Source organism: Odocoileus virginianus, chromosome 3, assembly GCF_023699985.2.
Source record: "Odocoileus virginianus isolate 20LAN1187 ecotype Illinois chromosome 3, Ovbor_1.2, whole genome shotgun sequence".
NCBI lineage: Eukaryota > Metazoa > Chordata > Mammalia > Artiodactyla > Cervidae > Odocoileus > Odocoileus virginianus.
Genome location: NC_069676.1, coordinates 18,296,237 through 18,323,387, shown reverse-complemented (window position 1 = coordinate 18,323,387; position 27,151 = coordinate 18,296,237). Strand labels below are relative to the sequence as shown.

Here is a 27,151-nt window from a genome sequence, read left to right as displayed (position 1 = left end):
CCCCACAGGATGACCCAGCCTCGATGTCAGCAGTGCCGAGGGGGACCCTGATCTAGGATCACACTAACTTTCTGGCCTGAGCAGTTGGTGGTCAGGATGGTGTCACGGACACAAGCCCGCAGTGTGTCAGAACAGGACCTTGGAGTCACCCTGACTCTCCCTGTCTCACACCTCTGCTCCCCTATCCCTCCCTCCCGATGGCTCTGCCTTCTAAACTTCTCCAGTCCACTCATGTCTCCCCACTTCTCTGCCCCATCATCACTCCCTGTACTAGCTTAGTCTCCTCTCCCCTGGTCTCCCAGCTCCCACCCTCACCCGCCACAGTCTGAACTTCTCCCAGGAAGCTGAAGCTCCCTGTGAGCACCTGAGTCAGGCCCCACCCCTCCTCTGCTCACAGTCCTCCAGGGCTCCCACCTGCCTGGGGGTAAAACCCCAAGTCCTTCCCATAGCCCACAAAGCCCTTTATAACGTGCCCCTCCCCTCCTCCCTCTTTCCCTCTCTCACTCTGCTCCAGACACACAAGCTCCTTGCTGTTCCCTCAGTACACCAGGAATGGTCCTGCCCCAGGGCCTTTGCACAGGCTGTGGCTGCTGTCTGGACCACACTTCCTCCCTCGTCCTCTGCAAACCCCACCTTCTCAGTGAAGTCACCCTGCGGACCTGATTTACAATCTCAGCCGCTTTCCAACACTCCACATCCCTCTTCCCTGCGTACTTTTTTTTTTCCTCTGTGAAAATGAAAACTTCTGATGTACTGTAGAGTTTATTTATTTTATTTGTGTTTCTCTCCTCCCAGTAGACTAGAAGCCCTATTAAGATGAGGTATTTTTGCCTTTTGAGTTCACTGCTATGTCTCCAGTGCCCAGAACAGTGAGTGCCTGAAACTCAGCAGGTGGATGGGTGGATGCATGGATGTATGGGTGGATGGAGAGATAGCTTGACATGTGGGTGGATGGATGAATGGGTAAATGAGTGAATGATGAATGGATACATGAATGGATGATAAATGAACAGATAGATGGATGGGTGAATGGACAGATGGATGGATGGATGGGTGGATGAGGTGGATAGGTGGATGGACCAGTGAATGGTGGATGGACAGGTGGATACCTGGATGGACAGGCAGTTGGATACCTGGATGGACAGGCAGATGGTTGGTGGGTAGATGGGCAGATGAATGGTTGGATGGACAGGTGAATGGGTGGATGGACAGGTGGATAAGTGAATGGATGGATAGACAGGTGAATGGGTGGATGGATGGGTAGATAAGTGAATGGATGGATAGATAAGGATGGACAGATGGGGATGGATGGATGGGTGGGTGAGGTGGATAGGTGGATGGACCAGTGAATGGTGGATGGACAGGTGAATACCTGGATGGACAGGCAGACGGTTGGTGGGTGGATGGACAGATGAATGGTTAGATGGACAGGTGAATGGGTGGATGGACAGGTGGATGGGTGGATGGATGGGTGGATGGACAGGTGAATGGGTGGATGGACGGGTGGATGGGTGGATGGACGGGTGGATGGACAGGTGAATGGGTGGATGGATGGGTGGATGGACAGGTGAATGGGTGGATGGACGGGTGGATGGGTGGATGGACAGGTGAATGGGTGGATGGACAGGTGGATGGGTGGATGGACGGGTGAATGGGTGGATGGACGGGTGGATGGACAGGTGGATGGGTGGATGGATGGGTGGATGGACAGGTGGGTGGGTGGATGGACGGGTGGATGGGTGGATGGACGGGTGGATGGACAGGTGGATGGGTGGATGGATGGGTGGATGGACAGGTGAATGGGTGGATGGACGGGTGGATGGGTGGATGGACGGGTGGATGGACAGGTGAATGGGTGGATGGACGGGTGGACGGGTGGATGGACGGGTGGATGGACGGGTGAATGGGTGGATGGACGGGTGGATGGACAGGTGGATGGGTGGATGGACAGGGGGATGGGTGGATGGATGGGTGGATGGGTGGATGGACGGGTGAATGGGTGGATGGACGGGTGGATGGACAGGTGGATGGGTGGATGGACAGGTGAATGGGTGGATGGACAGGGGGATGGGTGGATGGATGGGTGGATGGACAGGTGGATGGGTGGATGGACGGGTGAATGAGTGGATGGATGGGTGAATAGACAGGTGGATGGGTGGATGGACGGGTGAATGAGTGGATGGATGGGTGGATGGACAGGTGGATGGGTGGATGGATGGGTGGGTGGATGGGTGGATGGACGGGTGGATATGTGAATGGATGGATGGATGGACAGGTGAATGGGTGGATGGACAGGTGGATGGGTGGATGGACGGGTGGATGGGTGGATGGACGGGTGGATAGACAGGTGGATGGGTGGATGGACGGGTGGATGGGTGGATGGATGGGTGGGTGGATGGGTGGATGGACGGGTGGATATGTGAATGGATGGATGGATGGACAGGTGAATGGGTGGATGGACAGGTGAATGGGTGGATGGACAGGTGGATGGGTGGATGGACGGGTGGATGGGTGGATGGACGGGTGGATAGACAGGTGGATGGGTGGATGGACGGGTGGATCGGTGGATGGACGGGTGGATAGACAGGTGGATGGGTGGATGGACGGGTGAATGGGTGGATGGACAGGTGGATGGGTGGATGGACGGGTGGATGGGTGGATGGACGGGTGGATGGGTGGATGGGTGGATGGACGGGTGGATAGACAGGTGGATGGGTGGATGGACGGGTGAATGGGTGGATGGACGGGTGGATGGGTGGATGGACGGGTGAATGGGTGGATGGACAGGTGGATGGGTGGATGGACGGGTGGATGGGTGGATGGACGGGTGGATGGGTGGATGGATGGGTGGATGGGTGGATGGACGGGTGAATAAGTGAATGGATGGATGGATGGACAGGTGAATGGGTGGATGGACAGGTGGATGGGTGGATGGATGGGTGGATGGACAGGTGGATGGGTGGATGGATGGGTGGATGGACGGGTGGATGGGTGGATGGGTGGATGGACGGGTGAATAAGTGAATGGATGGATGGATGGACAGGTGAATGGGTGGATGGACAGGTGGATGGGTGGATGGACGGGTGGATGGACAGGTGAATGGGTGGATGGACAGGTGGATGGGTGGATGGACGGGTGGATGGGTGGATGGACGGGTGGATGGGTGGATGGACAGGTGAATGGGTGGATGGATGGGTGGATGGACGGGTGGATGGACGGGTGGACGGGTGAGGCCCTGATGGAGTAACCATTGGTGCAGCGATGGTGCCTATATCCGTGGGAGGAGTTGACACGGGCGCAGGCCGAAGGTCGTAGGTCCAGATGAACCCTGAGAAGCCCTGTTTGTAACGTGGAGACAGAGGAAGAGGCAGCAACAGAGGCTAGGAGCAGCAGCCAGGGAGACAGGAGGTCAGGCTAGAATAGCATGCCTGATGAAGCGTGAGCCCTGCGTCCTGGGTCTTGCCCTCTGGTCAGGAGCCAGTGAGTTCATAAGTGGAGGGAGGGGCAGTGAATAGGGGAGTGGGGTCCATCAGCCCCTCTGTTCCCAGCGAAGTGGAGGACAGCTTCAGGATGAGAGGATGGAGGAGGAGGTGGAGAGGGTGGCCAGGGGCAGGGGTGGTGGAGAGGTGGCCCCACAGCAGAAGGGAGTGTGGCCTATAGTGCTAAATGGATGATGTTGTGATTTTATGGATGAGAAAATGAAGGCTCAGCGAGGTTAAGTGGCTGGCCCTAGAGCACACAGCAGGAAGGCATTGGGCAGGGTTGGATCCCATCTTTAGTCACCAGATTAGAGCTGAATTTAAAGAACTAGAATCAGGGGTGCCAGTGTGTGGTGAGGGGGTGGGATCAAAAGGGTTTGAGATGAGGGGTTCGCACAGTTGGTTATGGCTGGGGAGGGTGGATGTTGGTGATCAGAGAGAAACAGATCATCTTTCCTGCCTCTGTTTTCCCAGCACACCTGGCACATGATTGGTGCTTGGGACTGACCCCATGCTGGGCGTGGTGGAGGAGGTGAGGCAGGAAAACAAATCAAATGGGGTCGTTGCCCACAAGGTGGTCTTGATATTAGCAGGTCATCTTGGAAGCAAAATCATTCATTTTGCAGTCAGTATTTACTGATCACCTACCGTGTGCCCAACACTATTTAGGTACTAGGGACTCAAAACTGAACCCCCCCGCCCCAATCCTCTTGGAGTGACATTTCAGTAGGGGAGAAACAAGAGAAAAAAATGTGACATTTGAGATGGTTCTAAGGGCACTGGAAAATATAGAATGGGGCGGGTGGGGGGGCATGTTTGAGGACTGTCATTTGAAATGGAGTGCGCCAAGGAGATTTCACTGGGGGAGGTGACATTTGAGCCAAGACCTTAAGTAAGTAACAGAGTAAACCGTGCAGAGATCAGAGGGAAAATACATCCCAGAACAGCTCGTGCAAAGACCCTGGGGCAGGACCATTCCTGGTGTGTGGAGGAACAGTCAGGAGGCCTGTGTGTCTGGAGCAGAGTGAGCGAAGGGGAGAGAGGGAGGGGAGGGCAGGGAGAGGAAGGAGCTAGTTGTGCAGAGCCTTGTGGAAGGACTTGGTCTTTTACCCCAGGGAGGTGGGAACCCTGGAGGGCTGTGGGCGAAGGAGGGGCGGGGCCTGACTCAGGCGCTCACAGGCGCCCTCTCGTGGCTTCTCTGGGGAGGACAGAATGTGGGGACGAGGGCGGAGCCGGGGACCTGAGGGGAAGGAGAAATGAGCAGTCCAGGTGGGGCTGGACAAAGATGGAGACCATGTACAGTGGCCAAATTCTTACTGGGCACGAGCTGTGTATTGGGCCCAACGCTGAGCACTGGGGACACATCGGTGACATGGACACTCTCAGTCGCCAACCCTCCTGCTCCGGCATCAGTCGGGGATGGGGAGATTTCCTGGAGGAAGAGTGACTCAGCTGGGACCTGCAGGCTGAGGAGAAATGAGCCAGATAGAGATGAGGGTGAGGGTGTGTGGGCCAAGGAAATGGCAAATTCAAAGGCAGGTCAGCGAGAGGCCAGGTGTGGGGTGTATCCGGGGTGGGGGCACACAGGGACAGCACCAGTGTCCATCGGGATCAGTCCCTAGACCTGTCAAACTCCCTGGGAAGTGACAAAAACCCCAGACTTATGCCTGGACATGAGAGCTATGAGTAGTAAAAAGGAAAAGAATTGTTTTTCCTTTTATTTATTTTTTGAGTTTATTTTGTGTTTTCTTGGTGGGGTTTTGTTTTGTGTGTTTCTTGGTCACACTGCATGGCTTGTGGAATCTTAGTTCCCTGACTAGGGTTTGAACCCAGGCCCTCCACAGTGAGAGCACAGTCTTAGCCACTGGACTTCCAGGGAATTTCCTGTTTTCATCTTTAAAACAATTTTTTTTTTTTTTTAGTTCATTAGATCAGTGTATTAAGCTCCCAAGACCTAAATCATCCCCAGTGCTGTGGAATTTTCTGGGACTCAGAAGCCCTTTAGCCACCCCCAGTTTGCCTTTAGTAGCAGGGGTTGTTTCTGACTTGCTGTGTGACATCAAGAAAGTGGCTCAGCATCTCTGGGCACGGGTTTGCTCTCCTGTAACATGAGGATACAAGTAGTGTGAAGCTCCAGGGATGATGTGCTTCAGCACAGAGCTTGGCTCCATATACACAGCTGGTACACCATCCTGGGCCACTTGGGGGGTTTTTTCAGTCAGTCCTGGAGGGTCCTTTCCACGAAGACCTGCAAACCCTCAGATTCAGCAGGGGCCAAACTGGGTTCCGCATCTTCCTTATAAACTGCTTCTCCTCCCGGGTTCCCATCTGTACTGATTTGCTGGGGTGGCCGTTACAAATGACCACAGATTCTCAGCCCTAAAAGGCAGAAGTCTGAGATCAAAGCTCTGTTCCCTCTGGAGGCTCAGGGAGGTCCCCCTCTGGCCTCTTCCAGCTTCTGAAGGCTCCATGCTTCCCTTGGCTTGTGTCTGCATCTGTCCAGTCTCTGCTTTCATCTTCCCCTGTCCTTCCATCTGTCTCTCCTCTTCTGTCTTGAATAAGGATGCTTGGCATTAGATTGGGGTCTACTTGGTTGTCCAAAATGACCTCATGTCAAGATCCTTGATTACATCTGTGAAGACCCTTTTTCCAGATCAGGTCCCATTCACAGGTTCCTGGAGTGGATGTATCTTTTCTAGGGGGATCACTATTGAGTGCCTGAAGATGCTCCTCATCTTCTGGGCTTCCCCCAGCCCTGTATCCCTCACTCTGTCTCCCAGGCTGATGACACACGGGGAGGTGTGTCCATCTCTGTCTCTACCCAGCCTGGGAGCCTTAGCATCACCCATCAGTCAAAGTGTTGTCCCCAGAGCCCCAGCTGAACAGAGACCTGTTGCCATGGAGGGACCATGGCCACTTCTGCTCCCTTTCTCAGAGAGGAGCATCTCCAGGGCTGGAGAGAGGAGCATCCCTGTGGGCTGGGGGAAGAGCCCTTTGTCATGGGTCATGCAGATGTGGGCTTAAGTCCCAGCCCTGTCATTTCTGTGGATGACCTGGGCCACTGGGAGCTTCAGTCTCCTCATCTATAAGGTGGACACTCTTCTCCCCACCATCAAAGGCTCTGTGGGGTCACCCTGGGTCTCCACTTTTAGGAAACCTGTATCATTAATGATTCAGTTTATTCATGCATCAAACAATTGGTGTCTAGATTGTTCATGGCCCACAAGGGTCTTTACATGGAAACACTTAAGCCCACCTTTGTCTTGAAGTATGAAAGGTTTGAAGTGAGTTTTAAGATGGTGGTGGAATTGGGTGCCTCTACCACTCTGTACTCCAGGGACCGAAACCCTAGAGGTGCAGTGGATGGGAGGGGAGCCCATGGCATCAGATATTCCTGGCTTCAAATTCCATTCCCACCCCTTACCTGCTGTGCAGTTATAAGCAAGTCACTTTACCTCTCTGAACCTCAATTCCTCCATACTGTGCATCACATCCACCCCCCACAGGATTCCTGCAGAGAAAAGAGGGGTGTGAAGTAAAGTACCCAGAACAGCGACCGCCCTAAGGCCTCAGTGAATTGGCTGTTTACTGCTACTATTACCATTATCTTATAATAATGGGGGATATTGTGGGCAGAAGGGTTAGGACTGGGATTAAACTTCAAAGGTTAAAATCCCACCTCTGTGTGACTTTGGGCAGACAATTCAATGTCTGTCTGGTGTTTCAGTTTCCTCATCTTAAAATGAGGAGAAAGATAGATACAATGGTATCAATTCTTTTGGGCTAGGCTGAGTGTTCAAAGGGTTCATATGTGTGATGTCCCTGTAAGATGCTTGGCACTCACTGGACTTCAATTATTACTATCATGATACAACTTTGATTTGTGAAATCCCAAAAGCTCTGATCTTGAAGCAGAGAACAGAGGATCTTGGTGAGAGGAGGGATCCTCAGGATTTCCCAGCAAAGAAATTTCCTCTCTGGGGATCTGCTGCTTGCTTAATCCCAGTGACAGGGAGCTCCCTCCCTACAAAGAACACCATGATGAGATGGATCAGTTGGTAGACAGCTTTCATACATTGAGGAATTCTCTTGTTTCCCAAAGATACCCCCCCCATTAATCCCTGCTCCACGTTGTCAAGAGGTCAACCTCTGTCCAGACTTTGAAAATAGGGGTGGGTGTGAAGGAAATCATAGGGTTGAGCCTTTTGGGCAATTGGTTCTTGTAGGTGGGGCTGCCTTCTTGGCTCTCCCCAAGAAGAGGAGAGGACCCTATAGACCCCAGGGCTTGGCCAGCATGGGGCTTGGGGTGTGTTTTGCTGAATTCCTGGCCCTACTCTTATCATGGGGCTTCCCTAGTGGCTCAGATGGTAAAGAATCTGTCTACAATGCAGGAGACCCCAGCACTATCCCTGGGTGAGGAAGATCCCCTGGAGAAGGAAATGGCAACCCACTCCAGTATTCTTGTCTGGGCAATCTCATGGACAGGGGAGCCTGATGGTCTACAGTCCACGGGGTCACAAAAAAGTCAGACACGACTGAGAGACTACCATACACACTCTTATCGTGGACAAGTCTGGTGTGTGGGGTGAGGGTAACCAGGGCTGGAATCTCTGAGAAGAGGCTCACTCAGTGTGGGCATTGGCTGGGCTGAGAGTTCCCTGGGAGGGTCGCTCTAGGACTAGGACACAGCAAACCAGACCCCCAACCCCCAACTGAAATGTGCTCCACAGCCTCTTCACCATTGGATCCAGCCCCAGATTATCTCAGAAAGGTGAGACTATTTTAAGGTTCCTTTCAGGGCAAGGAAGGCAAGGGCCTGTGGTCCTTCCCATAGGCCCTAGGAGAAATTTTTGGAAAAGATGCAAATTCCAGGTAGTTGTATCCAAGTGGTTAGCACACAGTTCACAGTGCCTCTGATGTTCCACTGTGTGACCCTGGGCGAGTTGCTTCCCCTCTTGGTACTGCAATCCCTCATCTGCAGAATAAGGACAATGCTAACAGCTCCTTTGTGGGATTGTTGTGAGGATTAAATGAATCAATATTGAGAATAAGCTTATTAGCATTAAAAACTAGGGAGATTTAGGGACTTCCCTGGTGGTCCGGTGGTTAAAACCCCATGCTTCCAATGCCAGGGGCCTGAGTTTGATCTCTGGTCAGGGAACCAAGATCCCACATGCTGTGCAGTGTGGCAAATAATAATAATAAAACAAAAATCTAGGGAGCTTTATTAACATCATTAGAGGTCTGTATTCATTGGGAACTGTATTGTTAGGGCTACCGAAATAATGTGCTTAAAAAACAGAAATGTATTTTCTCACAGTCCTAGAGGCCAGAAGTCTGAGATCAAGGTGTTGTTGGCAGGGCTGTCTCCTTCTGAGGCTGTGACTGGGTATCTGATCCAAATCTCCCAGCTTCCAGTGGTGCTGGAAATTCTTGCTGTTCTTTGGCTTGTCAATATATCATCCAGATTTCTGCCTTCATTCTCACATGCCATTCTCCCTGTGTGCCTGTCTCTGGATCAAAGTTTTCCCCCTTTATAAGGGTACCAGTCCTATTGGATTAGGGTCCACCCTACTTCCAGTATGACCTCACCTTAGCTATTATATCTGCAATGAAATAAGATCACGTTCTGGGGTCCTGGAGATTAGGAGAATGAGTTGAGTTGATGGAGAAGGGAAACAATTCAGCCCTAATAGAAACTGAAAATCAAGGCTCTGTTTATCAAGAAATGGGTAAATATGACACATTTTCACCAGTTAGAAAAAGAAGCTAAGAGGCTGGAAAGAGATAGGGCCAAGAAAACAAGGAGGCCTTTCAGTACCAGGGACAGCAGCTCGCGTGTTTTTCTTTTCTTTTTCTTTTTTTGGTTGCTGTTTTTTTCCCTCTATCTGGCTGCAAGCCTTCCAGACAGACCCACAGGCCGGTGGAAGGTTGTTCAGGGGTTATACCTACCCTTCTAGAGCCAGCACACTCTATCTTCTGCATATAGGGCTTCAAGGCAAGAAAAGACCCAAAGAGAAAGGGCTTTGCCCCTCTTTTATACTTCCCAATTTCTTTCCAGCCATGCCTAATGTCTCTCAGGCCTTATGGCTATTTTCTTAGTGCCTCTGCATTTCTTGAAGACCCTGGAGATTCAATTCAGAAAATAGAAACTCCAAAAAAAAAAAAAAGAAAAGAAAAGAAAAAAACATTAAGACATGTATTGGGAGAAGATATGGGCATTAAATATAACCAAAAAAGGATAAGCACACACAATATATAAAGAGGGCATGTTTGTAATATCTCCCATTACAAATTTTTATTCTGGTAAAATATGCATAGCAAAATCTGCCATTTTGACCATTTCTAAGTCCACAGCTCAGTGGTACTGAGCACATTCATATCGTTGTACAACCATCCCCACCATCCAGAACTTTCTCATCTTCCCAAACTGAACCTCTGTCCTCATGAAACACTGGCTTCCCATCCCCTCCCCCAGCCCCTGGCCCCACCATCTACTTCCTTCTCTCTGTGGATCTGACTCCTCTAGGACCTCGTTTGAGTGGAATCATACTGTATTTGTCCTTCTGTGTCTGGCTTATTTCATTGAGCATCATGTCTGCAGGGCTCATTCATGTTGTAGCAGGTGTCAAGAATCTCCTTTCTTTTGGTCCTTGTATAGATGGACAGCATTTTGTTATCCATTCATCTGTTGATGGGTATTTGGGTTGTTTCCACCTTTTGGCTGTCCTCAATAATGCTGCCACGAGCACGAGTGTGCAAATATCTTTCCGAGTCCCTGCTTTTAATTCTTTGGGGATATATACCCAGAAGTGGAATTGCTGGATCATATGGTAATTCTATGTTTAACTTTTTTGAGGAACTGCCAAACTGTTCTCCACAGCCGCTGCACCATTTTTACATTCCCAACACAATTTTTTAAAAAATGAATGTTAGAAGCTGTCCTCAGCTCTGCCTGGTGCCCCTTCCCCAGGACCCCAGGGCACCTCTCGGGCCTGGGTCAGAGACTCCTCCCCACCACCAGGCCCAGCTGGTGGGAGCAGCCGGTGAAGTGAGCGCAGCCCAGCAGGACGCAGCTTTAATTAACTCCAGCCTGGGGTGAAAGCGATGCCCCAGGGGCTCTGCACAGGGAGTCCCCGTCGGGGGAAGCTGAGAGACCACGGGAAGGGACCTGGGGGTGGAGGACCCAGGACTCGACAGCATCAGAGCAGCCAACAATGGTGTCATTTCAGTCCGTGGAAGTGAGGCCCCCTGGGGTTAGAGAGGCAAACCCAGCTCTGAGGCGTGGATCCCTGTGTCCATCCCAAAGAATCTGCCTGCATCTCCCACCCCGCAAAATATTTTAAAATATCTTTAATCTCATTGGCCTTTCTCTGGGCGCCTCCCTCTGCTCAGTTCTCTTCCGTCTCTGTCTTTCAACCTTTCTTGTCTCTATGGCTCTCATGCCTCTCACCCTCTGCCCCCACTCAGGACGTCTTCCAATCACACCCCGGCTCTGGACCACTTTAGAGCCAGCCCCACCCCTTGCCTCTTCTGATTGGTCCTTCCATTTGGCGCCACGCCTCACCCCTCTAGCTCCGCCCCCGCATCTAGGTTGGTCCATTCCACTGCACCCTCCGAGCATCTGTTCTGATGGGGAAAACTGAGGCGCCCACACAGGTGCAGCGGGCCATCCAAGGCCACAGAGTTGGTTAGTGGCAGAGTCACTGTGCTTCTCACTCCAGTGTTGAGGTCTCTTCTGGTTCCTTGGGGCTGCTAGTGCCCCTCATCATCCTCCCTGAGGCGGCAACTCTGCCCCTTCCCCCTTCCCCCACCTCACCCCGCTTTTTAGCATCAGCCACCGATTTGATTAACAGCTGATTCGCCTCTCCGCCTTTCCTGTCTCACCTTTTGGGAAGTGAGGGTATGGGAGGGGAGAGCTGAGCTACTCTTAACTGCCCCACCACAAACGGGGCTCCAACCTCCTTGTCTCTATTTTTAAAATTATAATGAAATACACATAATTTAAATTTACCACCTTAATCACTTTTCCTTCTTTTATTTCCTAAGTTTTTAAAATTGTGGTTGAATACACATAACAGAAAGTTTGCCATTTTAACCATTTTTGAGTGCAGAAATTAGTGGCTTTAAGTACACTCGCATTGTTGTGTGAACATCTCCACCATCTATCTCCAGAACTTTCTTATCTTCCCAAACTGAAACTCTGTCCCCATTAAACACTGACTCCGCATCCCCTTCCTCAGCCCCTGGCCCCCACCATCTGCTTTCTGTCTCTGTGGATCTGACTCCTCTATGGATCTCCTGTGAGTGGTTCACAGTGGAACTTCCTGTGAACATGGATGCACAGCCTCCTTTTCTCCTAACACCTCTATTTCTCTCCCCTCCAGGCTGTGCCTTTCTCACCTACTGTGCCAGGGACTCCGCCATCAAAGCTCAGACTGCCCTGCACGAACAGAAGACCTTGCCCGGGGTGAGTGCTGGATGCTGCTGGGAAGTGAAGGGGCAGATGGAGGGGATGCTGTCAGTTTGGGGAAGGCTAAGGTCCTTCCTGGGATCAGCTGTGAAGCTCATCTGCCTCTGAACTCAGAAAGAGACGAATGGAGCAGAGACACAGAAATCATCACCCGGATGGGCATTTCTTGTGTGTTAACTGCATCCCAGGCCGTACACTTCATGTCAGGGTGATTGTGGAGGTTGCACACTGCATGGGGGCACCTGACTTCACATGAGAGTGTCATTGGAGGATGAGGAAGCATTAGCAGGCAGAGGGACAGCAGGGGCAAAGGTCCAGGGGCAGGATGGTGCCTGGTGTGTTGAAGAAACAGCCAGGAGGGCCGTGTTCCTGGAGCAGAGAGAGCGAGGGGGAGAGAGGGAGGAGGGGAGGGCAAGGAGGGGGTGGAGGCAGATGTTCAGGGCCTTGTGGGCCTCAGGGAGGAGACTGGGCCCTACCTACCTCTCACCATAAGAAGGGAGGGGATTTTCTTTCCTCTTGTCCTTATGGAGCAAGTAAAGCTATGGCTCCTTATGTGATATTTCCTCCCCAGGGGAGGCTGGCCCAGGCTCTGGGCCTGCTGGTTCTCTCCTGTCAGCCCTGTCCTCTTTGGGTGGGCAGGAGGTCCCTGCCCCCAGGAAAGGACTTAAGGTCCCCCTCAGCCTGCCAAGCCAGGTCTCCAGTGAGATCTGTAGCACCCCACCCCATGAGTTTGGGGGCAGGAGGTATCGCTCTTCCCTCTAGAAATCTCAGGAACCCTTCAGTATCAAGGGGCTTCAGAGGATGCTAGGGTGGCATCTTGCCATTCCTACTGGGAGCATGGATGCCACACAGCTGAGAGTGGACAATCTGGGGTTTACTTGCCAGAAACAAGAAGCTGTGGCATGAGTTTGACTCAACTCTGAGCAAGCATCCAAATATTTGGGGGGTGGCCTCAACCTTACCTGCAGAGCAAAGAGCTCCTCTTTATTATTTTTTTTCCACTTATTTTTATTAGTTGTAGGCTAATTACTTTACATCATTGCAGTGGTTTTTGTCATACATTGAAATGAATTAGCCATGGATTTACAAAAGAGCCCCTCTTTAAAAGATGAAGTGGCAGAAGCAAGAGCATACACTATGGCAGCCACATCAGTGGGCTCCTTGTTTAGTTTCCACCTGTTGTTGCCATGTGACAATGAACCAGTGACTCAACCTCTCTGATCTTCAGCACCAGAAGAATATAATGCGGTGGGGTGGAGGGAAGAGTGTTGAGGAGGTCACTGAGGGCTTCACTGAGGAGGTGGCATTTGGGAAGAGACTTGAAAGGTGAGGAGGAAGGACATGCTAGGAGAGGGGACAGGATATGCAAAGGTGAACAAACACCACCTGGAATTCACTCTTCTCTCTCACTTGGACCTTCTGCCAACACCTCCCCAAACCAACAGGAAACTGGAGGGCAGGTCCGTCCGTAGCACCCAGGGGCACAGTGGAGTTCTGTAGATTCTATTTGTTATCTCCCGATGTGTCACAAATTACTCTTCAGGGACTCCCCTGGCGGTCCAGTGCTTAAGACTCCACACTTCCACTTCAGGGGGCACAGGTTCGGTCCCTGGTTGGGAAACTAGGATCCTACATGCCTCACTGGATGGCCAAGATTTTTATTTATAAAAATAAATAACAAAAAATAAAAAAAATAAAAAATTACTCCTTAACTTAATGGCTTCAAAAAATCAGCATTCATTGTCTCACAGCTGCCAGGGGTCAGGAACTGGGGCATGAGTTGTCTGCATGGCTCTGGCTCTGGTCTCTCCTGAGTTTGCAGTAGAGTCATCAGCCAGAGCTGAATGTGGCTGGCAAATCTGGCCCAGTGCATGGCTATTGGCTGGAGGCCTCAGTTCCTCTCTGTGGGCATCTCCCCAGTGCTTGCTACTTGAGGGACCTCACAGCATGGCGACTGGCTTCCCGCAGGGCATGTTATCTGAGAGTGAGCCAGGAGCAAGCCACAGGATCTTTAAAAAAAAAAAAAATTATGTATTTATCTATTTATTTGGCTGCACTGGGTCTTAGTTGCAACATGCAGGATCTTTAGTTGCAGCCTGTGGGATCTAGTTCTCTGACCAGGGATAGAACCTGGACCCCTGCATTGGAGCATGGAGTCTGAGCAACTGGACCATTAGGGAAGTCCCAGGCTCAGGACTCTTTGTCCTCCTCTCTCTGCTTACTCTCCTAGCACAATCCAGTTCTTTCATCCATATCTATCCTGCCAGCCAGCCAGCAACCTTTTACTAAGCACCTATTTCATAGGCCTGATGCTGCACTTCTCTCACCAGTTCTGTGTACAGAAGATGCCTCTTGGTGACTCCTTCAGGCACCCCATACCCAGCAGAGCTCAAACCGCCCACAGCATCCCCTTTGAACCAGTTTTTCCTCCCTTCCCCTTGCCCCACCCCAGCTTCTCATGGTCACTGGCAATCCTTGGCCTGTAATCCTTCCAATTCCTGCATCTGTTGTCAGGTGGCCTTCTCCTCCATGTCTACATCTCTGCCATCTCCACCGCCTTTCTCTTATGAGGACACCAGTCCAATCCTGGATGACCTTGTGCATAGATCTGTCACTTAATTACATCTATAAAGATATCATTTCCAAATAAGGTCTCACTCATAGATTGCAGGGGTTAGGTATTGGACACGTTTTTGGGGAGGACAGCCATTCACTTCACTGCAGGGGTGACCACAAAATGAATAGCTGGATGGAAGGGTGACCAGGGAACAGCATCTCAAGGGAGAACCAGGTGACCTGTGGTGATGACCTCATGGAGGGCAAATAGGGCAGCTTTCTGGAGGGGGAAGCATTGGAGCCTAGTCTTGAGTGATGGGGAGGGTGGTGGCAGATGGGGGTGAGCACAGAGCGTACTGAGGCATGGAGGCAGGAGTGTGCCTGGCAAGCTGAGTGTGGGAACTCACGAGAACCGAATGGAAGTTTACTACCCCCAGGGACACTGGGCAATGTCTGAGGACATTTGTGGTCATCATGACCATGGCATCTCGCGAGTAGAGGTCAGGGCTGCTGTTCCACACCCTACAGTGCACAGGACAGCCCCCACCCCCAATAGAAAATTATCCAGGCCCAAATCAGCAGTGCTGAGGTTGAGGAACCCTGTTTAGGAGAATAAGGGGCTGGTGAATGTTCTAGAACAGTGCTAAGAGAAATATATAGAATGCATACCACATACAGCATTTAGATTTTTCTAGGAGCAGCGTTTAAAGGTTAGAAAGAAACAGGTGAGATGAGTTTTAATGCTTTCTTTTATTCTAATGCACTGTCTCAAAAATCCTATCAAGAGGCTGTCAGTAGGGCCCACGTAAAACTTACTAATGAGATAGTTCACATTCTTTTTATTTCATCCTAAGTGTTTGAAAATCTGGTGTGTGTCTTGTACACCCTCAATCCCTCTCAACCAGAACACTTAGTGGTTATCAGAGATGCTCAGTGTGGAGTTGCATTTTATAAAATTGACTACTGAAAAAGTAGATTCCTTTGCTCAAGTTGCTGTAAACCCACTCAGAGCTTTTCCAAGAATGGAGTCAGTTTTTAGACTTTTTTGTAAAGGATCAGAGAACAAATGTTTTCAGCTTTGCCAGCCATACAGCCTCTGTTGCATCTGTTGAAAGCACAAAACAATCACAATGACTGTGGCTAAGTGCCAATAAAACTTTATTGACAAAAACTGGCTGGGGTGGGGTGCAGAAAAGGGCTGTGGTTTGCCCATCCCCATATTGGGCTATCACCATCCAATAGAATTTACTGGCTGTTCCATCTCCGCTGTCCAGTAGGGTGGACACTTGCTCTGTTTGGCTATGGAGCCTTTGAAAAGGGGTGAGTGTGACACAGGGACTGAATTTTTAATGTTATTTAACTTTAATAGATGTAAATTTAAACTTCCACTGGCTACATGGGGCTAGAGGCTACCATCCTGAACACTGCAAAATCTAGAATGTTCTAGATCAGGGATCAGCCACCACGTTAGACAGTGCAGATCTAGAATATTCTAGACTCTTCGACTGTGTAGACCTAAAATGTTCTAGACCCAGGAGCATGGTGCAACGTCATTATATGTCTAGGTTAGGGAGCTGTCTGTCTCTCTTTGACACCAGCTCACAGCTGAGAAGGGTTAGGGGCCTCAAGCCACCTCTTCTCCTCTCAGGGCCATTTCCCGGGTGTTATCATTGTCTGCCGGCACTCTGGGGGCACCTCATCCAGCTGCCATGTCAGCAGGGACCTGGGTCTGCTCTGGCCCTGTGTGACAGGCACGGGGACTGTGGTGAGAGAGCAGGGGACTTGTCCCAGGTCACCCAGCAGGGTGAGCACTATGGCTCCACCCACCCTCCTTCACAGACCTTAAACCTGTGGCTTCTCTGGTTGAGTTTCCTATAAGCTGCCCCCTGCTCCCTGGAGGTGAGGAGGCTCAGAGCTGGATCCTGGGAACAGAGGGGCTTGGCTTAAATTTTTTCCTTAAAATTTGAAAAATACTGCACATTTACTGAAAAGTGCATGCAACCCAACTGACTATAAAGCAAGCACCCCGTTACCGCTGTGCACCCGGAAACCACCCCAACCCATGTCCCCAAGCCCAAGCCCCTCTCCTCTCATTGGAGGAGCCACTGGTCTGACTTTTATGGCAATCACCCCTTCCTTTTCTTCTGTTACCATGAGGATGAGATTCAATATCATGCCTTGTAGCTTTGTGCCTTGTCACTGCTGTGTGGTATTCCACAGCCTGGATGCACCATTTACTCATCCATCCTCCTGCTGGTGGACATGTGAGTTGTTTCTAGTTTTACTGTTAAGGCACAGAGATCCTTGCCAGTGTTTTGCTCTGGGTGGACACATGCCACATTTGGGCCAGTCTCATACACAGGAGTTCGGGATCCCTGAATATGTGTGTCTTCCAAATCTGATGAGAGAAGGGGTTGATTTTGGGGGTGAGCCTCCCTCCACAAGAACACCCACAGAAATGGAACCAGTCTTACAGTAGGAGAGCTGGAGGCTTGCTCACTAATCACACAAGGAGACGTGGGGTCTATTGGACAGGAGGACCCTTTGCCAGTCAGCATGTCTGAGCACAGGTGTCTAAGCCTCCTCCCAGGTGTCAATGCCAGAGGATGGAGCCTTGGCTGCAGGAGAAAGCCTGCCCTGCAGGGTCACCTGCTGCATGTGTCTGTGCACTGCCCGGGAGACAGGGGCCCTGGGCTGGGCCATGTTAGAGACAAAGACAGCCAGCACCTTTCCTATCCCTGTGTGTGTGTGTGTGTGTGTGTGTGTGTGTGTGTGTGTGTGTGCATTGGGGGACACAGTGCAGATCGACACCTCTGTCTCTTCATCTTTTGATGAACGAGGGAGTGGTCCCAGTGGTTTGCCACCTCAGTGCATCTTCCCCCACCTTGCCACAGCCGACGCCCCCCCCTCCCGCCAGTGCTGTTTTCTGCAGCAAGTGACACACACCCCTTCCAATTCCCACCTCAAATGTGACAGCGGAGTCCCTGGGGGATGCAGTTTAATCAAATCTCAGCAATCTGGAATAAGATCCTACAATGAATAACAGAATCCCAGAATAGAATCCAGAATGGACCACAGGACCCTGGAATCCACACGGGGCCGATGCCTCCAATTGTCACAGGGATTCTCTGCTGGCCTGTCACACCCAGGGTGGGGATCCTGGGGATGGAAGAAAGTCCCACTCCAGTGACAAAAGGCAACAGGTCCAGTTCCCACCTCGAGGATGGCAAGGGGTTGGGTGGCCATTTGAGGCAACACTATCTCTTTCTTTGTGAAGGTCTTGAGAGTGAGGGATGAGCCAGATCAGGCAGTAGCCATGCTGCTCATCTGAGCATTCTGGAAAGGGATGAGTTTGAGTTTGTCAGACTGTGAACCTCCCACAACAGGCCCCTCCCTGAACCCTCTTCTGTGTACACAGGGGTATCTGAGGTGGTCCTTTTGCAGAACCCACCCCCACATCTCATGACTTAGTTCAGAGTTAAGCCAGTCCTGGGAATGAGCAGGGGGCCCCTGAGATGCCAAGTGTCTCAGGATATGGCTTTCGAGGCCTCAGTATCCTCATCTGTAAAATGGGTTTGTTGTGTGTTTTGAGGGTCCTGTGAGCTGGGACACGCCAGAGGCTGAGCATGCTCTTGGCAAATACACAGCCAAATGAATGAACTCATGGTCCCAGGAGAGTTGAGCTGTGGGACTCTGGCCAGTCACGTCTCTTCCCAAGCTCGTGTTCTCCTGTGAAACGGGGACAGCTCAGACATGCCTGGCACAAGCTCTTGGGTTACTTCCCGTGCCGGGCACTCTGCCCAGCACGCCTGCCCCACTCTTGCCTGTGGGACAGGAGTCTGGAAACTATAGGTCTTGTCTTGTCTCACTTCATTTGCCACTTGTGGACCCTATGCTGGGTCTTTCTCAGAAGGAGGTCTTAGAGCCCCTTACCCCAGCCCTGACCCTGGGAACCCCTCCAAAAGAGGAAAGGAATGTGTGCTAAGGTGGGGGGAGATGCTGTCATCAAGGCAATGACTGGGCAAAGCAACGAAGCAGGGAGGATGGAGGGGAAGGCTTCGGGGGGAGGTTACATTCCAAGGGGCTTGTTGGGCAAGGATGGGGTGCACAGGGGTCTGTTCCAGTCCATTGTCCTCAGGGTGGGGGAGGAGAAAGGGGCAGGAATGGTTGGGACAGAGCAACCAAGTTGCCTTGGATGCCAGGATGAGGAGTTGGCACTCCACCCCAAAGGCAAAAGGGAGCCATGGCAGAATCTAGAACAGGAGAGGGGCTTGGGTGGGAGAGGGAGAGCATGGAATGCTAGCCCATGCAGCCCAGATAGGGGTTCACCTGCTTCATCCCCCTCTGCACCATCCAGAAATAAACCAGTCAGGGCTTTCTCTGGGCCCCCACACCTTCAAAATGCACAGCTTTGCAAACCCAGGAGAATATTTGGGGCCCCAGCCTGTCTACCAAAGGATCTTCCTGCAGTCCTTCCCCCAAATGGCATCAGTTTCCCCATCTCTCATATACATAATAAAGGACCCTATTTTCCCAACTGTGTATGACTTGGTTGTAGTCATTTAGCAAGAGCTGGGTGGCAGAGCAAGGACTGGGTTCCAGTCACTTAATGTGTGCCTGCCCAGAGCCCTAGTCCACCTGATCCTTGGCTGAAGGGATGGATGGGTTCTCAGAGACCCCCACTCCCCCTGAGAAAACTGGCAGGAGATCTGGTCTCTGCTTCTGATTTTCTCCTCTCCCTTTTTGATTTGCCCATCTGTAAAAGGGGCACATTTCCATTTCATAAAGTTGTTTGGAAATTAAATGAATCAATGGACATAGGTGTTGCTCCAATTTGTTCCTCACGCGCCCTGCCATGAACTCCTATTCATACTATAAAACCCACTGCAAATTTTCCATCTTCAGTGCATCTCCAGGAAAGTCTTTGGCTCTTCACTGTTCTCTGCTCTAGGCTCTCCCAGCACTTGACCCCATGAGTCTGGAAGTGTCTGCATATCCTTCTGTTTCCCCCACTGCCTGACTAGTGGAATGCTCCCCAAGGTTGCAGAATTACTCAGCTTGAAGCACATGAGAATGTTGTTGAGTAAGTGTAAAGAGGGAGGGAGAGGGCAAGGAAAGGATACAACAGTGGAGAGCCAGGGAAGGTAAAGGAGCGAGGAAGGGCATTCAGCAGAGACCTTGGTGGGACAGATGGAGAGAGGGAGCCGGAAGGAGGTGGGCAGAGCCAGAAGGGTGGGCAGGGGCGACAGGAGGGGTGGGGTGAGGGGAGACCCAGCTCTCCCCGGCACGCCTCCTCCTGGCTTGGGCGGGCAGCGCGGGCAGGGCCCGGCCTCTGGCGTGCGGATTGCCTGGGCGTTGGGCGCGGAGAGCGGAGAGCGAGGCGCGGAGCCCGAGCGTGCGCGCGTGTGCGCGCCTGTGCTCTCAGGGCCAGCCGGGCGGGCGGCGGCACATGGATGCCAGCCTGGCGCGCATCTCTAGGCCGGTGGGTAAGGCGAGGCGCGGGTCTGCGGGATGTGGATGGCCGGGCCTCAGAACCTCGACTTTCTAGTTGGGGACTGGAGAGGAAGGGGATGCCCACCAGGCTTCTTAGAGCCAGGCCAGGACCCCTTCCCTCCCGCTGAGCTGACCCAGGAGGGGGAAGGGGCCTCCTAGTAGCAGGCGGAAGGTCCCAGGCTCTGCAGCAGGTGGGGGAGATGGGAAGCAGGTACCCAGGCCGAGAGAACGGGGTAAGGGTGGAGGGTGCCCTGATAGGGGCAGGTTCCCTCCCTGTGGTCCTCCTCCCTCGCTCCCTCCCTCGGCTCATCCATCTCCAGAAGATTATATTTAAATATCTCTTTTGTGCAAGGCAGGAGCTGGGCTCGCCCCTAAGAGGCGGTTTCCATGGCAACAACAATTGCCAGCTTCCGTGTGGTGAATCAGTGTTGCCATGGCAACCCCATCCTCATCTGCCCAAGGTGCTGGGAGCGGGGAGGAGGTGAGGGCCAGCGGAGGCGGGTGGGAGAGGTGCGGGAGAGGGAGACTGGAGCCCAGGTGCCCCCTCCCTCACATCTCCCTTCACCACTTCAGTCTGCCCTCAGCCCAGAAGCTGGTCCCATCTGGTTGAAATAATCTCTCCTCAGGCCTCCAGCTAGGGGGGTGTGGTACCCAGGTGAAGAGGGTCCGAGATGTGTGTGTGCGTGCACATGAATGTGTGTGTGTGTGTGTGTGTGTGTGTGTGTGTGTGGTGGGGGAAGGGAGATGTTGTTAGACCTTTCCCAGGTGGTCAGGGTCCCTCTGAGGGTGTGGTTGGGTGGCAAGAGGATTGCACTGGGGGAGTTGGGGGCCAAGATGGGGAAATAGAAACCCCTTGAGTTCTGGGGCTCCCAAGGCTGAGTTCACATTGAGGAGGCCCAAATATGCTTCAAACACACACTTGAAATGGGGGAGCATATCAGATGGGGGGGCCCACCGGGGGAAGGGGAGTAGAAAAATACCTCTCCAGGCCTTGATTTTGACATCTGTAAAAAACAGGGTAAAAATTGTGCCTCTCTCTCTAAAAACTTGCCGGGCAGGTGTGTTGTGATTAGAAAACACTTACCAAGTATCATCAAGTACCTCCGAATGGTTGTGGGGATCTACTCCAAGACTGACTTGGGAGGGGGGCTGGGACCAGCACTTGTTCTGATCCCAGGCCTGGTGGAGAGGGACCAGGCGCCTTTCTGTGATGGTGAGTGTTGACCACTTCCTTCTGGTCACTTCAGTTCAGCAAACTCTGATTCTCTCCTGTACCCTGCCCTGAAGGATGGGGAGTAATGTGATGGTCTCAGTCTGGAGGGAAACAGAAACATGGAGACATCTCTTGCCCTGAGGCAGAGAGAAGAAGGGGCCCCAAGAGGTGGAAGGGTTGCCTGCATGGGGGCTTTTGAACTGGGATGAACAGTTTACCAGAGACACCAGGTTGGGAAGAAGATTCTTTCCTAGAGCCAAGAGAGAAGTAAATGCCACCCAACCCCACATCCCTCAAGTTGGTTCTGAAATACTTGCATTAGTTCATACCCAGGGCTGGGTAAGTTGCAGGAGCGGGAGTTAGGGAAGAATTTCTTCCACCAAATAGTTCATTGGTTTCTTCCAGTTTCAGTGCTGGGGGGTGGTGGACAGAAGTGTCCAGAACAATGAGGCCAGATTGAAGGCTGGTCCATTCAAGTATGACAGTTCCCCTGACTTGTGGCTCAGGGAGCTGGCTAAAAGTAGCTGCCTTGGTGTGCCAGTCAGCTGATGCTGAGTAATAAACTGCCTCAACTATTTTCTTTACTCATGATTTCATGGGTTGGCAAGCCTAGGGTGGGCTTAACTGGACAATTTGGCTGATTCGTCCTGAGTCATTCATGCAGCTGTAGTCAACTGGGGCTTGACTGGGGTTAACTGGGCTGGGACCCCCATGAGCTGTCTGCAGGGCATCTCTGTGCATGAGATCTCATATCCTCCAGTGAGTCACCCAGAATGTCCACCCTGAAATCTCCAGGGTTCCAAGATGGCCAAGTCTCTTGAGGCCAAGGCTTGGAAATCCCACTACTTCACTTCCACTATATTCTATTGGTCAAAACAAGTTTCATGGCCAAGTCCAGATAGAAGAGGTAAAGAAATAGACTCCAGTTCTCAATGAGAGGAGCCACAGTGTCCCATCATATACAGGGACCACAGGAGTTGTGCCATCTTGGCAAGCAATCTATCACACTTGGGGGTGGTGCGGCAGGGAGACTTCCTGGATGAAGGGGTATTGTTCCTGGGTTTTGAAGGCAAAGTAGGAGTTTTCTAGGTAGCAAGAGTAAAGCCCTGGAGGTAGGACCATGTGTTATTGGGTGTGACTGAGGTGCTGGTTGCTGCCAGAAGCTGGTGGGATGCTGAGGCTGGGGAAGTGGGCAGGAGTGCCTGGCAGGGCTCAGATGAAGCTCCCACCACACTACCCCCACTGTCCACCTTGACCTCCCTCCCCTTCTCTTCACAGATGGCGCGGCCAATCCAGGTGAAGCCTGCGGACAGCGAAAGCCGTGGAGGTAGTTGTCATCTCTCCATGGCTGCTAGGCTGTGGGTTGATGGAGGAATGGGAGGAGGGAAATCCTTGCACAAAAGGTGGTGGGAGAGACAGAGGCCCCCGCGGGGGTGGGGCAAGGTGGTAGAGAAGGAAGGCATGGGTCCCTCCTCCTAACCACAGGGCCACAGGCCCAGCTGTGGAGGGTATGGCCAGGCCCTGCTCCTTTCCCCTAGAACTTGAAATACCTGATTTGTTTCATGTTGCAATGATGGATATCTTCAGATGCAGAGGCACTGGGGGTCCCCAAAGGACTATGGATTGCTTTCTGGGTTGTGTGTGTGCACAATTGGATATATGAGCCAGTGCATATGTGTATGTGAGCATGCATTCCTGGGCATGCCTGTGTGCAGATGTGTATGGGTGTGTGCACATGGGCATGTGTTTTCTGGCTGGTTCAGTGCCCGTCTGTGTGCACATCTGTGTGCCTGGGCTGTGCATAGGTGCATAGGTGTATATGTGCAAGCGTGTGAGCTTGACTGTTCTAGACTGGGAGTGTGGGCGTGCAGGCTCAGTCTTGTGTCTACATGAGGCTGGACCTCAGGGTGGGTGCGTGCCATCAGGAGATGCTTGACTGTCCCCCATGGGATCCAAGACTAGCCATTCTTAGATACTTTGACCCCTCCTCCCCATCTCAGATGGATTGCAGGCCTGAAGGAGAGCACTCAATCTTGGAGATGGTGTGTGGGGCAGGGCTGTTAGGACCTCTGTGTATGCATAGGAGCGTGGTAAAGCCCATCTGGGCTGGGAGCCCGTTTTCACACTCTCAACCTGGCTTCCAGTGGGGGTCAGGGATTGGAGAGGGGGCTCTGCATGTTTTCATCTCTGTCTCTCTTTGTCTCTCTCTCATTCTCTCTCTCCCTCTCCCTCCATCTGTTTCTCTCTCATCTTTTTCTCTCCTCCTATCTCTCTGGTTCTCTCTGAGCCTCTCTGTGTGTCTCTTTGTCTCTTTCGGTTTCTCTTTGCCTATCTCTGTCTCTTGGTCTCTCCCTGTCCCTCTCTCTCCCTCCCACCCCCATGAATGACAGCTGCCAGAGAACGGGTTTCCATAGCAACCCAACTCACCATTCCTCAGAGGAAGCTGCCTGGTCCCTGATTACAGGGGAGCAGCGCAACTCCCCCGGGAGGCGGGGCAAGGCTCTAGTCCCTCACATGGGAGAGGCTGGGCCAGACTGGCACCTGGCCTTAGGCTTGGGCAGGTCCCAGCCAGGCTTCCAGCCAGTCCCAGGCTCCCCAGATACCTGGTCTGCACACACATGCCTTTATTCATTCATCAGACATTGATTTTTGGCTTCTCCGGAGCCCTGGGAAAGTCCAATGGGGAGCTCTGCTGGGCACTGTGAGAATGCAGGCGCCCCCAGTGCTCACCCCTGCCTAGAAAATTTAGATGGCAGACAGACATGGACCAAGGCCAGGCAAGGCATAGACGCTAGTACTGTGTCTGGGCTTTCTGAAGAACTCAGAGAGGTGGGAGGAGCCCAGAGGTGGGAGTAGACGTTTTGCCCAGAATGGGGAGCGGTTGGGCAGAGAGGGCCTTCTAGGCAGAGGGCACTGGATGAGGTGGGAGGCCTCAGGCACGTGGGCGGATGAGAAACACAGGCAGGGAAAGCGCAAGGCTGCGTCCTCCTTCACACGCGCAGAAGAGGGCCCCCGGGAGGCCCAGGGGCCCAGCTCCAAGCCCCGGTGCCTCCGCTTTCTGCTGGAGGGATGCAGGAAGTTCCCCGAGGCTAGGACTTGGCTGAGGTGGTGTCTCCCCCCACAGGGGACCGGAAGCTGTTTGTGGGGATGCTGAACAAGCAGCAGTCAGAGGAGGACGTGCTGCGGCTGTTCCAGCCCTTCGGGGTCATCGACGAGTGCACCGTGCTGCGGGGACCCGACGGCAGCAGCAAAGGTGACCGGCTGGGGGCGGGACTAGCTCCGGGGGCGGGACTAGCTCCGGGGGCGGGACTATAGGAGGGCGTGGCTGGTGGGATGGACGGCGCGGGCCTAGGAGAGGGAGGCTGGATCCAGGGGGCGGGGCTGGGCTTGTGGGGAGGGACTGGCCCACAGTGGGCGTGGCCTGTCACGTGGAGAGCGGGCGGGAGGGATGGGGTTACTCTAGGCAAGAGGGCGGGGCTGACCCAGGGGGCGGGGCGAGCAGAGGCTGTCTAGTCTCACCTGGTCCCACCCGCCGGCCCAGGACCGTCTGGGGCTACCTTCCTGTGTCTGTGTCCATCAGACTGTTTCTGTCTGGATTTGCCTGTGCTTCCTGGACTGTCGGTCTACCTGATCTTACTTACTCCACTGCTCCTATAAGGTTGTACCATCCAGGAATGATTGTTTTATGATCTTCAGCAACTTGTTTTCTGGTCTGCTCTGTTTGGGTCTTCAGGTGTCTGGTGATCTCTGTCTACCTGATTCTACTTGTTCAGGTTTATCTGTCCAGAACTGGCCTGTCTCTGCCCGTGTGACTTTATCTTACTAGGATGGTCCCTGTCTATTTATTTGCCTGGCTCTTTTCTAAAAATTGAGATATGATCCCATACTGTAATCACATACTGCCAATGCAGGAGACACAAGAGATGTAAGTTTGATCCATGAGTCAGGAAGATCCCCTGGAGGGGGAAATGACAACCCACTCCAGTATTCTTGCCTGGGAAATCCCATGGACAGAGGAGCCTGGCAGGCTACAGTACAGGGTGTCACAAAGAGTTGGACAAGACTGAGTACACACACACACACTGTAAAATTCACCTTGTAAAAGTGGACAGTGGAAAAAAAAGTGGACAGGGAAATGCTTCACAAAATTCACAGAACTGTGCAACTATCATCATTATTGAATTCCAGAACATCTTCACTCCTCTCCTCCAAATTTGTGTGACCTTTCCATAGCCCTCTGTCTGGAACTGTATCCTGTGACCATCTGTCTGGATCTGCCTGTGTCTACTGGTCTCTGGTTGTCTGTCTGCCTGATTCTGCCCTTGCCCAGTGACTCTTCATCCCCATCTATCCAACTCTGGTCACATGGATGTATCCATCTGGGTCTGAGTGTAACTCTGCCTGGGTGTGTCCACATCTCTCTCTGTGTCTGATGATTTGTCACTTTAATTCTGCCTATCTGATTACAACTCTGGATCTCGTGGTATTGGTGGCTGGTGGGTGTTCTCTAATCCTGTCCCCTTCACTTGTTCTAATGGGCAGTTCCTGCCTCCCTACCCTGGGCACCACCTCACACCCTCTGATGATGTGTTGGACAAACAGTTGTCTTACTGTCTGATTCTTTGTTGTCCCACTGTCTGTCTGAACCTATGGCTGCCTGTCTCTGTTGTCCGACCTGTGGGCTGCCCATGTCCATGCTGACCTGCTGTGCAGGGCTGCCAGCCCCTCTCCTGTGTCCCCTCACTGCTCCCCTTCTCTCGGAGCAGGCTGTGCCTTCGTGAAGTTCTCCTCCCACACCGAGGCTCAGGCGGCCATCCATGCCCTGCACGGCAGCCAGACCATGCCGGTGAGTCAGAGTTGTCCTGGGCAATTTGGGTCAGGGTAGGCAAGGGGGAGGGGCCTGGCCTGACCATCCCAGCCATCTGGTAACCCCTGGCCCTTCTTCAGAGAGGGGACAGAGTGGGGAGAAAGAAGTGCATCTCTGATGATGGAATGACTGGGTGTATGTATGTACTTGTATGTGTGTGTGCATGCAAGTGTAGACTATGCAGAATGTCTTGCCAGTGTTTGGCTGCCCATGTGTGAGTATGTGTGGGCCAGTGTGTGTGTTGGTGTGCACACGTGTGCATGTGCCTGAGAGTGTGCTTCCATGCCTGTATGTGAGTGTGTGGTTGTGAGTAGGTGGGTGTCAGTGGGCACACGAAGTGTGTGCAAATGGATATATGTTCACGTGTATGCTGATGCATATGTATGCATGTACACTGTGACTGCATGCATGCAAGTGTGTTGAGTGGGTGTGTTCATGTGAGTGCACACATGTAAGTCATATAGGTAAGTGCACATGTGTGTTTGTGTGTGAGTGTGCCCCAGTGATATGGGAGGAATGAGTGCATGTGTGTGCATTTGTAAGAGTGAGTGTATGTGAAGGGGTGAGCACATGTGTGTGAATGTAGACAAATGTGTGTGTGTGTGTGTGTGTGTGCAGAAATGTGTGAGAGTATATGTGCATGTATTGTGAGTGTATACATGTGTGTGAGTGTGGATGGTGAATGTGAGTTGCTGTGGGTGGAATGCATGTGTGTGTGATGTGTGTGAGCCCCAGAGGAACAGGAAGGGATGGGGCTGGAGGGGCCTGCAGTTCAAGGCCAAGAAGCTTGGGATTCCTCCCAGGGCAATGGGGAGCCCCCCAGGGTTTCCCCAGGAAAAGGGAGGGGCCAGTGTGGGAGATAGGCAGGTGCCAAGTCTAGAGCTGGGAACTGGTGGGCCTGAAGCCATGAGAGGCTGGAGGAGACCACTCGGGTGTTGGAGGTGGCCCTGCCACCCAGAAAAGTGACCCTGGGAGCCTCCATCACTGTACAAAAATGTCTAAATCTGCCGCAAGGAAGACAGGCCTTGGGGAACCCACTCTCCTTTCTGTTGTTCTGCAACATGATGTGA

At 52.4% G+C, this 27,151-nt stretch overlaps 1 protein-coding gene across 6 annotated transcripts in view; it reads left to right on the top strand.

The window, feature by feature from the left end:
* The window catches only part of CELF5 (CUGBP Elav-like family member 5), a 52,041-nt gene that overhangs the window by 8,147 nt on the left and 16,743 nt on the right, over positions 1–27,151 (top strand). For 3 of the 6 annotated variants that reach the window (XM_070465000.1, XM_070464999.1, XM_070465002.1), the window contains exons 2-5: positions 11,867–11,949; positions 22,493–22,544; positions 24,339–24,467; positions 25,981–26,060. In XM_070465000.1, the coding sequence (XP_070321101.1) occupies positions 11,867–11,949; positions 22,493–22,544; positions 24,339–24,467; positions 25,981–26,060 (344 nt within the window). Of the gene's footprint in view, positions 1–11,866; positions 11,950–19,893; positions 19,995–22,492; positions 22,545–24,338; positions 24,468–25,980; positions 26,061–27,151 lie in introns of those variants that run through there. The other 3 variants (XM_070465001.1, XM_070465004.1, XM_070465003.1) reach the window with 3 other exon arrangements.